This window comes from Limanda limanda, chromosome 4 (genome assembly GCF_963576545.1).
Source record: "Limanda limanda chromosome 4, fLimLim1.1, whole genome shotgun sequence".
Classification (NCBI taxonomy): Eukaryota; Metazoa; Chordata; class Actinopteri; order Pleuronectiformes; family Pleuronectidae; genus Limanda; species Limanda limanda.
In genome coordinates, this window is record NC_083639.1 from 6,546,012 (window position 1) to 6,563,717 (window position 17,706).

The following is a 17,706-nucleotide window of genomic DNA, read 5'->3' on the forward strand; positions in this document are numbered from 1 at the left end:
CTATAATGGATCCAACACAACAGCTCTGACAGTGCCACAGAGACTCCGCTCTATGGTGATGGTCAAGGCTGTGGTTGCTTTGTATTAAATTGCATTAAATTGTAGGTAATCTCTAATTATCCTTGTTCGTTTGTGTTTTTGTTGGTTGGTATTTTTTTCCCCGCAGTATAACAAAAAAACTACTTAACAGATTGTCATAAAAGTTAGTGGAATGATTTTGGCACAGATCCGGACAAAGGGATGGTTCCAGGATTTTTTCACTTTCTTTGACATTGTGAGATTTTCACAGATTTCCCAGGCAATCATTCATGGATCTTGAGGAAAAAAATCAGGAACATTAAGGTACAATGTGGTGCTCATTCAATAATCCGGATCTAGTAGATTTAAATATGGTTTAGTAAGGGCCATGGACGAAGTTTTACAAAATATTAAAAATACCTTCCAATTATCTGGAGTCTAGTGCAACACTCTCAAAGTGTAAAGCCTTTACAACACATAATATATTGTTGTCTCAAAGAAAAGCTGAGCATCCTAAAGGTGCGAGAGGAAAATGTGTACTTGATGATTCTTGTTGTTCTGGGTTTGTACCCCCATGGTCGAATGCATTCATTGTCGCTTTGGATAAAAGTGTCAGCTAAATGAAAGGTAATGTAATGAAACCTGCTGAGGGTGACAGAGACGGATGCCACACTTTATAGCGACTCTTCCTTCAATGTCTGAATATTTCAAAGAAAATGGAAACATGTGAATCCCCCACCCCCGACACTCTATTAGTTATTTATATTCATACAACAGACAGACAGAGAATGTCTAAAGGGCTGGTTGTATGTCTGTAGTCCTCGCAGGGTGGAAAATGTTTCGGGCCTGTGGTTGAGGTGACAGACATCAAAAAAAATTATCTTCATGCTTTATCAAGATTTGATTCCACCAACCCATTTCACCTGAGAGTAACACGCGGTAACAGAGAAGCGAAGGCTGGCATGAAACAAGACTTTGCTGTAGCTATAGCTAAACACCCACCCCGTACTATTTCCTGACACGACTCTAAGGTGGTGGATTGTAATCCCGTAATCTACATACTGCATTTCCACTCATGCTTTCTTTCAGTCATACCTTGCAGCCCTCACAGGCATGGACGCCATAGTGAAACCCTGAGGCTTTGTCACCACACACCCGGCACTCGATATTCAGCGATGCCGCCGTCGGGTCGTCCTGGAGCTTGGAAAACACGGGACTGTCCGAGTACTGAGGTGGTGACTCTGGCTCCATCTTGATTGAATCTGAGAACAGAAACATAATCAGGCAGGGAGGAAAACGCAGAAGGAAGACAGACAAAATCTTTTTTAACTTTTCCCTCACCTCTTAAATCCAGTTTTAGTTTTAATGCTCAGATTAAGTTTAATACTCCTTGTTTCTTTAAATGTGTGTCCTGTAATCTCTAACTGATGATTTCAGCACATGTACAAATTAATATCTTGACAAACTCTGCTCGTAAACCTGAATATTCACATGACACTTTCTTCTGCAAGAACTTGAACTGATGAAATAAGTTGCATACGATTCAGGTTATACTTATTTTCTGCTTACAGACAAAGGAACTTAATCAACATCACGGAGCGGACTTACTGTGCACGTTCGGCTCTGTCCTGTAGCTGTGCATGTTGGTGTAATCCATGTTCGTCAGGTGTTCTTCGCTCTGCGGCGGACTGGGGTCATAGGCCATGCCGACGGGAGAGATGGAGGACATGAGCTGGGGAGACAGAGAGGAAGGGACGGAGGCCGAGGAGATGGAGGTGTAGTCCAACGTGGCCAAGTGCTTCATGTCGAGAGAGTGTGAGCTGTCGTCCAGCTCCGAGAGGTCCACGGCGCTCAGACTGAAACCCACAGGCCAGGCCAGGAGCTGCTGGGTGTCCACCATGTCGACTGCGGAGGAGAGAGATGAGGCATTGAATAGTTAGCTGATGCAATATCCTATGTTGACTTTGTGTGGCCTTGTTAAAAAAGAAAACAAGCCGAGAAGAAGGAGGGAGAGGGGAGGAGGGGAGGAAGAGGATTTAGTTTAGCAGACAGAGAGGGAAAGGGAGGATGAGCTAAATAAGAGAAGAGAAACAAGGAAATGAAAGAGATGACAAAGAAAATGGACACAGACGAGCCCACGCTGCAGTGAACATAGTTTTACTAATGATTAAATAAAATATCTAAAACATAAACAATTCACACACACACACACACACACTGGCGTACAATCCCTGTGATGAGTTCCCCCGGTCCTCTGGCTCATTCTGGCAGTTTGTCTGTTATCTGGTAAACAGGGAGGCAGATTGTGTCACAGGGAGTACAAGGCGAACTAAAGAACTTTTCAGCTCAAAACACCATCTCCCTATATTGCTGTTTGGGTGGCTCGCTGTGCGATTACCCAACCAAAGGACACAGAAAGCAAGACTGTTTGAGCCTCCGTCTGTCTGAGGCCAAGGATGTAGGAATCTGACTTTCTGACTGGAACGTCCTGTATGTTCTGAGAGCGAAATGTGTTCGGTATCAGGTGAACATCGAAAACTGCTGTGACACTGGGCATTCCAGGGCTTCTGCAAATGAATTTAATATTTACTGCAAAGCTTATGATTTGGTCAAGTGTAGACAGCTGCCAATGATGTACTTTTTGGACAATAAATCAACCTCCAAACCTAATTGCTTTATCTGTCTCGCCCAGTACTTTCAGACGATGTGAATTTTGAAAAACAGGCCACACTGAAAACATTTCCTAAAATACCCGGACACTGTGGTTTTTAGTTAACATTACTCACACAGTTGTAAGTAGTGCATGTGTTGGGGACTATATTTAGGTGTGGATTTGCAGCTCGAGTAACTATTAGTGGTAAAAGGACTATAACATATACAAGATTGATTAAAAATAAAGTGCACTGTAATGCAGTGACATGTCAGGGCACTGATTTGTGTGAACTTAAATCAGATAATACTTGTTAGAAAGATCAACTCTTTGTTTGTTTGTCTTTTCATGAGAATCACCAATATTCACCAATATATCACAGACGTGGTCTTATCTTATATTAACTCTGCCACTTAAGAAACAGAAACATGAATAGCATGTGGAAAATTAACATTCATTTCTATTCCACATCCCATTCTAGATATTCCTCTGTGTTGATAAAGATTAGTGAAAGCTCTTCTGTCCATCCAATATCTAACTCAGATGGTCGTCATTGGAGGAGAGAAGTCAGCTGAGCAGGTCAAAGTCCAGCCATCAGAGGTTACTTCAGTCCACATGAGAGCAAACCACACGCAAGGCTTTACAATCAAGGGCACGTTTGTATAAGGGTTTGTTTGGGGACTCAGGAAAGGTTTATGTGGTTCATAGTATACGGTTAATTTGTTGTTTAAAGGATGTTTTGGCTCTTTAAACATAATAAGTTACCAAAGCTGTTTGAAAGTGTAAACACAGAATACTAAAAACTGGGGCCAGAAAAAAAATATTATTCTTTCAAATAAGGCAAATTAATATTGAAATGAATGTATAAGTTATTTTTAGCATTTATATCAGCAAAATGAATTACGATGCACATGTTCATCATATTATAGTAACATATCATCGAGTGATGGTTGAATGATCTGTTCTAATTCCCTACATCCGGTTTGGGATTTGATAGTATCCATTAAACTATTACCATTAAAAAACATTTTCATGGAACATTTGAGTGGTGAACACTTCTTGTAGGAAGGAAATAGCTGATCCACAAGTCATTCTATATATCTCTGCTTGAAACAACTGAGTTTTCCCACGCGTTTTTCTTTTTACGAGGGAGGAAGTTGTGCTGGAATCCTGACCCTGATTTAAACTGGAGAAACTATGAAAAGGAAAAGGAAAAAGTAGCAACAGTTTATAAATAATTAATAGAGTAAAAGGTTCACTGTGCTACATGGCCTGCCAAACAACCTTTTGTAACCAGCAGTGGACCTCAAAATAAACCTCCTCTAATCAGCCTAGAGTCCATAATTTGGAGAAAAAAACATGTAACAAAGAATGCGTTGAATTATGCAACAGGACAGAACTAAAATAACTCAGATGGCACCGTCGTACCAGGTATAAAAATGGCTTCACATTACTCTGCAAAACATCCCTGTGGAACAAACATCCTCCATTGTTTCCTTTTACTTGTTTGCGGATCCACTTAAAATTCAGATCCAGTGTGACATTGTTTCAGGAGAGAGAAAGTGTGTATGTGTGTGTGTGTGTGTGTGTGTGTGTGTGTGTGTGTGTGTGTAGCTTCCACTGCCTTGGAAGCTGCTAAGGGGGAAAATGCTGACTATTAATAACCAGAGAAACCTGGCTACTTTTTTCATCTGTTGGCTGGTTGCCAGCAAATCCAAACCTAAAACAGACACAGCGTTGGAGTCGACTGTGTCCTGGTTGGCATCAAGTCATGTAGAGATAGAAATCTAGTGGGAGAGAGAGAGAGAGGCTCTAGAGATGAAGAGAGAGGGAGATAAAGTGAGAGCGGTGACAGAGAGCGAATCCTCAGACCGCTTCAAGAAATCAAACGGCACTCGAGAGGCTTAAGGAAAAACCCCTGATCTCAGGAAATTCATGCTCAGAGCCCAACACAATAAAAAAACAAGGTAGCTGCAGCAGCCAGTGAAACCAAGCAGCGTTAATGATGTTCTAACCGACTGTGAAACAAGTTTGTGCTGTAATTTCTCTCCTGAGATTGTCTGTGAAGCACTGAATCAACATGTTTGTGTCTGTGATTGTGTGCGCACAGAAACTGTCAGATATGACAAAACATGACAGATGATTACTCAGGTTTTATGCACAGTGGATTGTGCTTGCATAATTGTGTATATGAGAGGGTGCATGTGTGTGTGTTTGTGTGTGCGTGAGAGTTCTCCTCAGATTTCCACATGTCAGAACTGGTCTTCCAGGTAAGACTACAGCGCGTAGGAGGACTTTCTATTAACTATTGCCTCATACATGACATAATAACAAAGGGCCAACGGCAAACCTTCAGGCAGGTCTGGCAAGATAATGTTAAAAAAAAAAAAAAGGAGCACCCAATTACCAATACTCCAGACACACTGTAAAATTTGACAAGTCATTCTTACTTTAAAAAAGTCTCGGACAAAACAATTGACTCAGAAAAGTTTCGAAAATCTGGTGTGACATTTTTACTTTATCCACTTGTTGTAGCATTTTAAACTCAGTTGTCAAAATTTACTTTTGTCAAGATGTTCCAACTTAAAAATGGCAAGTAAAATTCAATCAAGTGATTAAGCTGCATTGCTGTGTTTATCAGACAAATTCAGACAAGGCAAATTACTTATTTTATCACCTTCAAGCATTATATAATGATAGCTTGGGATTATACAAAGACAAGAACTCAAGTAAAGGGGTCTTGTGAGATTAGCTCAACTTTATTAGTAGAAATCATGTAGATTTTTCAACACACCTTTTCTCAGGTATGACTCACTATGCACATATCACTCATGGTACAAAATTCCTCCTTTACAACAGCCACTGAAATGCTACTGGTACTGAACTGTATGTGAACTGTGAATTGTGAATTGTGAACTCTACACAATCAGTCCAGGAGCACCGATCCAGTCTACACAAGTAAATATAGTTTTAAACTTGTTTTAGACAAAACAACTATACTCACATTGCCTGCATTGAATCAACCGGTCGGTAACATATAAGTGAAGAGCACTAATGTGACGTAACACAAAAGGTATGACCCTTTATAGTGCAGGTGAGACAAGAGGTAAAGAGCAAGGTGACCCAATACCTGGATTATTAACTGAAATCCTTTTCCTACAATGTTAACTTAAAGAGTGGTATTGATGCTGTTCTCACAGCCTGACAAAGCAGCAGCTCTGGAAAAAGAGGTGGAAGCTAGAGGTCAAACAACGAGATGTGAAATATTTCCCTTCAGGGACAAAGTTGCAAAATGAATGAAATGTTTTTTAACGTTCATATTTCCCCACAACGGCAACGACACGGTCCAAAATGGACTGAAGCAAAGGCTGCGGATCAGATTTCAGCACAGAGAGAGGCTGAGCTTCTTTTCTGGAACCTCTGAATGTGGAATTTAATTGAATTTATTGAATCAGGTTGCATACAAAAGAGTTCTTAAGAAGGAAAACACAGCTCAACAGAAGTTCAACAAAAAAAGGAATGCAAACAAAGCTCAGAATGACCAAGCCCTGCAGTCAGAAAACATATCTAGTGCTGTCATCACATCTTCTCCTTCACTCCCACACAGCAGGAGTCGTTTCTACAGTCAGGAGCCGAAAACGCACAGAGCGAGGAGTAGCTCAGGACAGACAGGAGGCAACATAGTAGCCGGTCTGGTATATTTAGCAAGGTGAGTGACAAAAGACAGAACCTGTCCTGCTGCATTCAAATGCATTAACGCTCTTATCTTTTCTGTTTCGATCAAAACTGTCCTCGCTGTCAGAGGGTGAGAATGGCACCACCAATCGCACAACAGGCTTTCACTCCATCGCAAGCACTGGTGGAAATATGAAAATATACAGTATTTTGATCTTTGTGTTCATTTTGATGGAAATTAATTGGAAAAGAAAAAATATATTTAGTGATGTTGTTTGAGGTTAAACATCAATCTAATACTTGAAAAGTATTCTCGCTGTTGCCTCTATCATTATATCATTATATTTACACTCTTTAGTCAAGCATTTTTTGCACTGTAAGCAATTTATATTATCACAGTTGTTCTGTGTTTATGAATGAGTGTATTGTGCGCTCAGAGCTCTGTGACTTCCTGACCTCTTCATGTGAAACAGCATGTGTTTCAGTGTCAGTGACTAAAACAAAGATGCACCCGCCCTCACGTCTGCCATGTCGTCCCCCACATCTTCTTTGAAAAGATGAAGCGCAGTTAAAACAAACATTTTACCCTGGTTAGTCCTGCGAGGGGAAACTGTGGGGTACTAGAAAATAAAATCACATGCGGCTGTGGTAAGGATCCGGTTTATTTGTCAGCAGCTGAATTGACTAAAAATGATATTCAACAGGAGCTCAGCTGAGAAAGAGGAGGCTTTGTAAAGCTGACATCCTGCTTCACTCTTCAGGAAACTGGTACTTTGTTTAATCTTTGGTTGTGTGAAGCCACAGTGTAGCTGCATGGGCCTCCCCCTACATGATCAAACAGGAATGGAAAACCTAGGGCACCTGAAGTGTCAGTTCGAGGACTGAGCTGCCCTCTCAACAAAACACGCAAGAGTCACTTCGCCTCTGAAAACCCACTCGCTTGATTGTTGCTAACTTTACCCATGAAACTTCAAAGATTGGCCCAGTGGGAGGATTCACACCACTGTGTCTGTCTGCTGGGTTCAGCTCTGACTAAAACAGAAGCCAGACAACCTTTTTTGTCTATTTGTTATTATTCACCTTCAAAAGTGAGGAAAGTGGGTCAAACATTGTGTCGTTTGGCCCCGACGCTACAACAGAGACCCACGAAGCTACGGATAGCAGATATGCTAATGGCCAAAATTAAACGTCCTGTCACCTTGAATAAAATTTGGGATCGCTTTGTTTTTGAAAATGTTTCGAAACATTTATGATATTGTAAGTACATAAGAAAACCAAAAATATAACATCGATGTAATTATTTTAGACATGTTAAAAGAATTGGTACATAATATGTCTTAACAACTTGGGTCTACTCAAAAAGAGGATATGGTGCGTGTATTTACACACAGGCACACACAAGAAGACAAAGTAAAGGACAAGACCGTCTGGAGAAAATGGAGCAACATCACATGACCCATTTACTGATTAAGTTTTTGCTCTTTAAAAAGGGAAAAAAGTTTCTGAATCAGTTTCTGAACAGCAGGTTTTTGGGCTGGTTTAAATAAATGATCACAATATTACTGTGTTCTTGCAAACAAAACCCATCTTACGAAGTGTTTCACTGTCGGACAGAAGGCAAACTGCATCTCAAATAAAACTGATTGACCTGCAGTATCTCAGTAATAAGCACTGATGTCTGCTCTAATCAACTAGAAGAGGAAATCAACTCACCAGACATCAAGATTAAATGTACAGTTTGTATTCACCGCAGGGATCTGACAGTTTAGAGCGTTTCTATCAGATGTACAGTGACATTAGAATGACCTCTTCCACTGTAGCTACCTATAGCTCATGCACTAATTCAGAGCAATGAGCTAAATGGCAGCTACACACACAAAACAATCAAACACACACACACACACACACACACAAAGAGTGCAGGACAGTCCACTCACCCTGTTCCTCCCAAGAGTGGTGTCAGTGACCAGCAACTAAGTGATAGTGATGGGAGAAGAGACTGTGGGTGTATGTGTGTGCATGCGTGTGTGTGTGTGTGCGTGGTTAGTGTCATGCTTTTCCTCAGGAAGTGATGACCAATAGAAAGAGAACTACACACATTTTCTCTCTACCAGAGTCTGGACTCAGCAGAAGTTCAGTCAGCTAACTATCATGTGCTCTGTGTGTGTGTGTGTCTGTGTGCATGCATGTGTGGGTCTTTCATTCCTCATTATTTTAATGTGTGTATACCTCTGAATAACCATACAGGGAATACTTTTGTATGTGTGCTCCTTTATATAAACAAAGTTTATTGTATGTGTGTGCTACAGAGTCGGCTTATGGTTGCGTGGTTGTGTGCGTGTATGTGTGTGTGTGTGTGTGTGTGTGTGTGAGGTGGTAGACATCAGATGCAGATGATTTCCTGTTGCTACACCGTGACAGGCGACCTCATCATGCCTCTCTGGTTGCACTTCTCTCCGATCAGTCATTCAGTGTGTGACAGCAGTGACGCACTCACTCCTGCCACCTTATGCAATACCAACACAACACAAGCCTGACTGTAAAAAAAACAGCAGTCTCTTCTAGATTTCGATTTCCAGCCCCAATACGAGGGATGTTAGTCAGATTTCCCGCATTCACAATACGTTTTGTACATTTTGTCTATGTCTCTTGCCCCACTCCTCCACAAAATTTCATGGAAATCCGTTACGTAGTTTTTGAGTAATCAAGACAGACGAACCAGACGAACCAACAGATGAACAGACACACAGACAGACACCAATAAAAACATAACCTCTTTGGCAGTGGTAATACTTTAGAAGTAGTTTAGGCTGTAAGCCAGCAGACTATCTCAAATTGTACTCAATAAATATCAGCAGTAAGGATCGCAACACATTGCCAGAACAGAGATGTTTCTCCTTATTAACTGTGACAATCTGCTTCAATAATATTTTAAGTGACTATGTTAGGGGGAGGTATTCACAAACGTTTACCTGCAAAACTGATGCAACAAAAGTGACCCTGACATAAGGGAAATAACAAAGAGGAGTTCGGCAGACTCGGTGATTCACAGATTCAGTCTAAGACATCAATTATTCACTCGTAACAGAGAATACATTTTGGGTACTGACGATTGACCTTGGTTGGAAAGATCAACAGTCATATCATCACAAGGACTGTTGCATTAGCATGATTTGAGGCTTTAGGTCCCAGATTCAAGAACCTGAGGTTCCTGCTCAGAGCAGAGAAGGAAGCGGTGTGGTGACAGTGGAGTGGAATGCTGAGGCACAGAAAATAGGCATTACAGCCCACTAGAGAGGAACAGGGAACCAGAGCCACCAAGGAAGACAAAGGGTCCCTATATGAGGTCAGAATCAGAGTCTGATGATGAGGCACGGTCAAATAACTGTCACGTGGTCAGAATGCACAGGCGTATCTTGTAAAACGGATACTATTGCACACAGATACTTGGCTACACCTGCTTCCAACAGTGCCAATTGAGGGTCTGTTTTCTTTGGCAGGCCACTCTGTACAGGTCAGCTCTGTCAGCTGAACATTTCAACAACACGCCTGTCTGCCTCGGCAATTGGTTAAATAGAAGGAAAGTACACTTTATGAACTAGCTGAGTGAAGTCATGTCACACAAGTTCACATTGTTTGAATTAATAGTATTCAACCAAGAGTGTTCAGTTTGTCTCAACAACACAAACCCTAAGACTTCTGAAGAAATATTGCTTCATATAGATACCAATATTATTGATATAGACCCTGTAGTTGCAGAGATATACTCTGCTCATTGTGAGCATGCAATTTTTGAAGGGACCTGGGAAAAGGCCAGATGTTGACGCTTTTACATTACATTTCATTACATTTCATTTAGCTGACGCTTTTATCCAAAGCGACTTACAATAAGTGCATTCAACCCTGAGGGTACAAACCAAGAACAACAAGAATCAAGACAGTAAAATTTCTTCGAAATAAAGCAAAACTACAGAGTGCTATAAGTAAGTGCCATTTTAGTGCTACCAAAGTGTTAGTTTTCAAAAGTGTTTTTTTTTTTTTTTTTTTTTTTATTCAAGGTACAGTCGGAAGAGGTGGGTTTTTAGTTTTCGGCGAAAGATGTGTAAACTTTCAGATGTCCGGATGTCGAGTGGGAGCTCATTCCACCATTTAGGAGCTAGGACAGCAAACAGTCGTGATTTTGATGAGTGTTTAGCTCGCAGTGAAGGAGGAACGAGTCGTTTAGCTGAAGCAGAGCGGAGAGAACGTGCTGGTGTGTAGTGTTTGACCATGTCCTGGATGTAAACTGGACCTGATCTGTTTACAGCATGGTATGCGAGTACTAGTGTTTTGAACCGGATGCGGGCAGCCACTGGTAGCCAGTGTAGGGAGCGGAGGAGCGGAGTAGTGCGAGTGAATTTAGGTTGGTTAAAAACCAGTCGAGCTGCTGCATTCTGGATGAGCTGCAAAGGTCGGATGGCAGTAGCAGGTAGACCTGCCAGGAGGGAGTTACAGTAGTCGAGGCGTGAGATGACCAGGGCCTGGACCAGAACCTGCACCGCCTTCTGAGGAGGTTTTGATAATGTACATCTTAAGAAAGATGCAAAAGTGGCTGTTTGTCTCTGCGCCACAACGAAGCAACATCGTATAGACGCCTGTAGATTCTCACCGACTTTTAGCTTTCAGAGAACATGCACAAATATGGATAAAACGAACACAGAGAACAGACAGAAAGCTCCATCCGGTTCTGCATACGTGTTGAGCATTAATAAGCCAGAACTTGATCAAATGTTTCAAATAGTGCTGTCAAACGATTAAAATATTTAATCGCGATTAATCGCATTTATGTCATAGTTAACTCGCGATTAATCGAAAATTTGTATCTATTCTAAATGTCCCTTCATTTATTTTTTTTCCATAATTTTACTTTCGTTTTAATGCTCTTATCAACATGGAAAAGTGGATTGGCTTGCTTTATGCAAATGTTTTATTTTATTGAAAAACAACATTGCCAAACAGGGCGGTAGAAAAAAAAATTATGAAGTGCACATTTCAGGTAAACAAGGACTCAGCCTATAGTGCAGTTAAACCATGGCTTTATATTAAAAAAAATTCAAGTTTGCTGTGAACATAGCAGTCAGGACTCTTATTTCATAAACAATGAACCATAACAGTTAGGTTACCAATAAAAGGTAAGCGTACTACTTCTTTGCATTCAGCCAGCTACTCAAACAGACAAGCAACAAAATAACAAACAAACAAAATACACAGGCAAGTGCCGGCCTACTTTGAAATAAATTAAACACAGAACTTTGTAGGGCTATTTGAGTCCTCCCCATATTTGTGGAAAATGTATGAAATAAGAAGTACCCTATTTTGACATTAATAAAAACATATAGCTGCAGCCTAATAGTGTAACAGACTGGGTTTATGTTTATGTTTGGTTTTGACGTATGTTCAGTAAAACACTGTGTTGAAGGAGCGTTCTGATGTCTGAGGGTCAGTGAAGGGGTCTGGGTGGAACATGTGACTGTTTGGACCAATAGGATGGGGTTGTTCGGGGATCGGGGCTACAATGAGGAAGTGAAGCGTTGTTGATGTGTGCGAGTGACAGAGTGCACATGTCCGTGTAGAGGATAATAAAAGCTACTAAACCACGAAGAAGTTCCGTGTCCTGTGGAAGCCGGGACGCTACAATAGCTTAAAAATATATATTTTAGTTGGCGAAATATTAAAACAAAAAGCGAGAGCAGGTCAGACTGGATCCGAACACAGATACTGAAGCTGCAGCTGCAGCTCTGCTTTAACTCGCGTTAAAATGGGTTTGCGTTAACGCCGTTAATAACGCGTTAAACTGACAGCTCTAGTTTCAAACAATGACAGCACCAATCATCAGTCAAGACATATTTATAAGCAGCTCATCAATTACAATCTGCTTCAAGCTGATCTGAGCTAATTGTAATAATGTAGGAAACACCACATATTGTTCTAACAACATAACTGCATCAACTTTAAAACAAAAAGGTTTAATCTAACTAATCAATCTGTCAATCCGTCTTTTGGTCATTGTGTAAAAATGTAATTATCCATTGTTAGTCATCGTGAAGAATCATGTTGTGACTGGAGCATGAGGTGGGCTTTGTATCACAGGGGGACTAAACTCCGCTGAACAGCACTCTGGGGGATAGTAAATAAAGATATCGAACTCTTTTCTGCAAACAAAGACGCACATTTAAGGTCACACACAAATGACGCTGCATATATTTCCCCACAGAAGGGGATTCAAGCACATTGGAACAGATAGACTTACTATTGAAACTGAGATATGGGCAAGGCCATACACACACTGAAGAACGTCAGTATATAAACACACACAGAAAGAGAGAGCACTTATTATTGTAGTATATTTATCTATAGGCGTGAGTCTATATGTTGCTCTCTGGGAATCTGTGGGTTTCACAATAATCTAAGGACATGAACTTTCTCCTAATTCCTTTAAATAGTCATGAGTTGATGGTTGACAAGTCCCTTGAGCCTCAAAAGCTTCCTTGCTGGATAAGGGTAAGGAGTGGTGCATGCTGTCTAGGCCTACAACACACAAACACGCGCACACGCACACATACACACACACAAACAAACCACACACAAATACATATACAGTATGTGCAATGCTGTCAGACTGAAAGACATGTATGCATGAGGACACGTGTGCACAGCATAAACAAAGCACAGTGCCGGGGCCCTCCTTCCATAAGTCAAATCCAATCTATCTTTGTCTCGCACGCTTGCACATACTATCATATACATTCACACATGAGGTTTAGAAAGGGTGGAGACTGGGAGGAAGAGGAGGACTCCCCAGTAGGAAGAGGGAGAGGTAGCCTACAATGTGGGAAGGTTCATGCCCTGTTCCTCAACGTAGAGAGGAAAAGATGAGAGTGATCCGCCCACAGCTTCGGTTTGGCTGGACAATAACAAAACAACACATGACGTACCAGTCTTTCATAGAATGTACTGGGACTTGCCGGGAAAGGTATATACAGAAAACGGATATTGAATTGTCTTGAAAGGAAGGTTCAAGGAAATATATGTGTCAGAGTTGGCGCAACAATTGACTGCTGTTGACCCCCTCAACTGAGCAGTAGTAGTACTACCATAGTACTTTGAGGTAATGGGTTAGCATACCTGAATTAGTTTGTTGCCCCATTCCTGACGAGAACATCCATGCTGTGCATAAGCTGATCTTGAATGCTATCAGAGTTCTGCTCTTCATTAGATTTAAGTAAGTTAATATCAGTTACGTCAGTACTGATACATAAAATGAAAGCATAGTCTCAGTTTCTGAAACAATAAAAAGTCAGACAGCATTTTTACCTAACTCCCAGAGTTAACGTTAGTATCTTTAACTAGCTAGCTAGAGTTAAAGAATTATGTTGTTTCTGACAGCTGCAAATATTAAGGGGTCTACAACCGCAAACGTCTACATTTGTCTCAATTAAAATACCCAGTGTTTTAAAAATTATGAGCACTGTCAAGTAGTAAATCTGTTTGATATCATTTAAACTGCCATTCGAAAATAGAACAGTTGACAAATAGCTAAGGTGGCACAGCCTTGCAAACAGTTGACTTATTAATAAAATAATTAATGACAAAGATAAATGCACCATCGACATAAACAGTTTCCATAAATAGTGAAGGCTATTATCAGTGTTTGTTCCTGTTTCATTGCTAGTCATTTGGTATTTACCATTATTCACCAATTTCAAATTGAGGGGGAAGATTACACTCATCACACATCAAACCCACCAAGACTTAAACTGTCCCAAGTGATGTTTCAAGCAGTGTCTCAGTGGTTTAACCAATGGAGATGTCTGAGTCACTCTTCCCTTCCTGCTTGAGACGCGGGCTTTGACCTTAAGAGATGACGTTTGCTACCACATCTTTCTAAAAGGGAAATTAGGACAAAGGTTACTGGATTTCCCTACTGTCTGTTGAATAATATCTATGTTAAAGTGCATCCATGGAAAAAATACTTGTGAATTTGTTTGGGAAGACGCACCAGTAAAGCAGAACAGTAGCTGAAATGAATTGGGTCTTACAATGGGTCCTGCCTCTTTTCCGGATCGGGGTCCTGCCATATGTTGGGGGGGTTTAAACCAATTCTTAAGACTTCTATTAAAGGATCATTCTGGTTTATTCCACCTTGGGCCCTATTTTTTTATAGAAGTGGTGACAATTTCTTTCTGATGTGCTATTGTACTCTGAAGTAAATCGCTCACATCTGAAAACATGGTGACATGGTTACAACAATAAAATCTGACAGGACCAAAAACATAAATCAAACAGTTTGTAAATCATCCAACAGCTATAAAAAGATCATGTACACCACTGTATTTGGCATTAAAACCAAAAGCTGTTGCAACTGAAATGATTGGATAATATTTCCACTGTTCACCTTTGTTTTCTCTTCCAAGTTTGTCTGACCCGAGGCTTTTCTTGTTGTTTTAAACCTGTGTGATTGTCTGAACACTTCAGTTTCTTTCTCAGCTTAACTCTTCTTAGAATTTCCAGTTGGCAGGAATTCACCCGGTGAATAAAATCTTCACAACCTGTCTCCTTTCCATTTTTGCACAGTGGCTGCCTCTGCTCTTCCTCCTTTCGTCGCACTCACTAAAGGTCAAAGAGGGCACAGAGTCTCTTTTCACAAAACCTGGTTGCCCTCACCTGACTCACCGATTACTGAATGATACCATGCAGAAGCTGCATACTGATCCGGTAACCCTGCTGAAGGGTTATCAGACGCTCCCACACAGGTTTAAAAACAGCAGTAAAACCGAGCCAACAGCAGTAAAGCAGAGACATGGAAGTATTTGTAAACCCTCAAAACATTACTCAATCAGATACAGACTTGCCTGATATGGCTTTTTCTTTAGTGAAAATCCAGAGGCCATCCGTAGCCTATTCTCTAAACCGCTTTGAGACAATCGGTCTTCCTTGGTCAAGGACGTCCTCTCACTGAGGCTGGGGAACGTGTTAGTCCTCTAGCTGAGGGCAACGCAACAAAAAGCCTAACGCGAACAAGTCCGTCTAAATGTCCCGCTCTGTCTCCCCCAGTCAATGACTTACTGCAAGTGAGGTATCAAAACACCAGACTTGTAGTGGTCCTACGAAAGGTCCACCAGACCCCATTCCTACCAGCACCCTGTAGGCCAAATGTGCCAGGCATCATGATACAAGCTTTGAGAACGTTTTGAAACCTAACTTTTTTCTTTATTGACAAAGAAGAAAACCTAAAAAAAAATGGGTTCTTCATATTGACACATAACACCCAAGTGCTACTTATAAGTGCCATTGTTTTGGAAAAAATCAGGTTTTTCGGCATGAAAAATGCAGATTACTATTACTTTGAATGTTAGAGAAATAAATGTGTTTTCAAATGTCATGAAATATTCATGAACATGGCCTAAGAGCACATAGTCTAGACATTGCAAAAACATGTTTTCCCTCATCCAGTAAAACAGCGTTTAATACAGAATGTAAAGAGGTGAGAACTGAAAATTTGCTCTGATGTAATACTGAACGTGAGTCACTTCTCAGATGTCAAATGTGGCTGTTATAGAAGAGTTTCCTTTTTCTCGACATGGTGTCAGTGTTCAGAGAACAGCAACACATTCTGTAGGATACTATGTGGAGCCTTTGGGCAGCAATAACCAACCATACAATATTATGATATAAACAATAATATAGAAAGACAAATGTTTTAAACCACTTTAAAATGTTAGTGCTGTTAAGAAAAAAGTGACATTTTAATTTGTTCAACTCCCTCTTCAGATTATTGACTTCTTGACAATTAAATGGCTGGATTTAATGTGTAGGTCTAGAATACTGTAAAAAAAAATCTGTATGAAAAATTCCTGATTCTAAAATCCCTAAATGGACCGAGGGAGACACAGTAAAAAGACAGGTTGAGGATATTGTGATCTAACGGCATGCGATGGAGACATAAAAGATTATCCGGTGAGCTGATTTTTTTTCTTCAGCAAACAACCTGCGTGCGAGCCGTGTTTGTTTGCTGTTAAAAGAAAATGCCGCTGTGAAAAGATAGTAAATTGTGAAATGATCGGCCTTGAAGTTAATAATTACACCTAATTTACAGAAAAACAAATAGATAACCTCATGGCTAAACTACAATGTCTGATAGAACCAAATCATAGGTGGGCTTTCTGAAAACACTCATCATAACGATACGAAAAAGCTGAACTATAGTAAAGAAAACAGGATGTCGGCAGCGTGAAGGGGGTGAACTGTCTGTGGGCTGAACTGGAGCACTAGAAACACTCTTTTTATTTCTATATTTATATGGATTTCGATGCAGGGTCGGCAATGACATTACACTTATGTTCAGCTTTTGCTTAGGTTTTATAAATTACTTCTTAAAGCCCCTACAAACAACTACTAAGAAGACCAACAACTGCTTCTTTGTTTTTTTTGTTTTTTTAATTCACACAAATATTCAAAACTAAAGAAAGAATTGTGTCGTAGCAGCTTCTTTAAAAAAAACCAGAGCTCTACAGGTCTTTATCCCCGGCTCAAACTCAGCTTTGTGTGGAAGTCGGCCGTCTACAGAGAGTTAAACATGACTTTCAGGCCGTGTGAGGGACAACATAAACATAGCACGCAATCTTGCGACACTCCTTTCATTTATCATTTATAACAACAGAGCAAAGTCCGACCCTGTCTCAGGCCTTTACACACATACAAACACACACACACACACACACAAACACGCACACCTTTAAAAATTATATAACTTGATAAGCAATAATTATTCACTGGTGCTGTATCAATACTCTCAGTCAGGCAGTCACACTAAGAAGCTCAGGCAGAGGTGACGAAATGACTTTACAGATGAAATATTTAGGTGTGACTGATTTCAATTTTCTGAGATTTTAGTCTGAGATTTTATACCATTTCTACTTTTGTTACATGAATGATCCAAAACTCCATTGTCAAATGCAAACTTGTAATAAACAATTATACCTTATTTTAGCCACTTTCACATATTAAACTTAAATGTGAAAGAGAAATGACATTATGACACATTTGTTTGACTTTTCACAACTTCTCCATATCAGATTATTTCTCAACCACAAATTTGTCATAAAACCTGCTTCTTTAAAATAGCTGTGTTATCGGAGTGAGAATTTAACCTTAAACGACCTTAACACCTATGACACATTCTGATAAAGAATTAACAAACAAAAGGATCAGCTCGATAGTGATTAATTCCCCTGATACTGTATGAATAAAAGTCCTTATCTTATAATCTGTGAAGATCTGGGTTGTTTTCAAAATAAAAGAGCATCCTTACTTCTGTAAATGAT

At 40.3% G+C, this 17,706-nt stretch overlaps 1 protein-coding gene across 2 annotated transcripts in view; it reads right to left on the reverse strand.

Annotated features, from left to right (window-relative positions):
- Positions 1-17,706, reverse strand: part of pparg (peroxisome proliferator-activated receptor gamma) — a 31,874-nt gene that overhangs the window by 12,505 nt on the left and 1,663 nt on the right. For both annotated transcript variants that reach the window (XM_061070640.1, XM_061070639.1), the window contains exons 2-3: positions 1,627-1,923; positions 1,114-1,280 (exon numbers count right to left, since the gene is read on the reverse strand). In XM_061070640.1, the coding sequence (XP_060926623.1) occupies positions 1,114-1,280; positions 1,627-1,918 (459 nt within the window). In that variant the 5' untranslated portion in view covers positions 1,919-1,923. The remainder of the gene's footprint in view (positions 1-1,113; positions 1,281-1,626; positions 1,924-17,706) is intronic.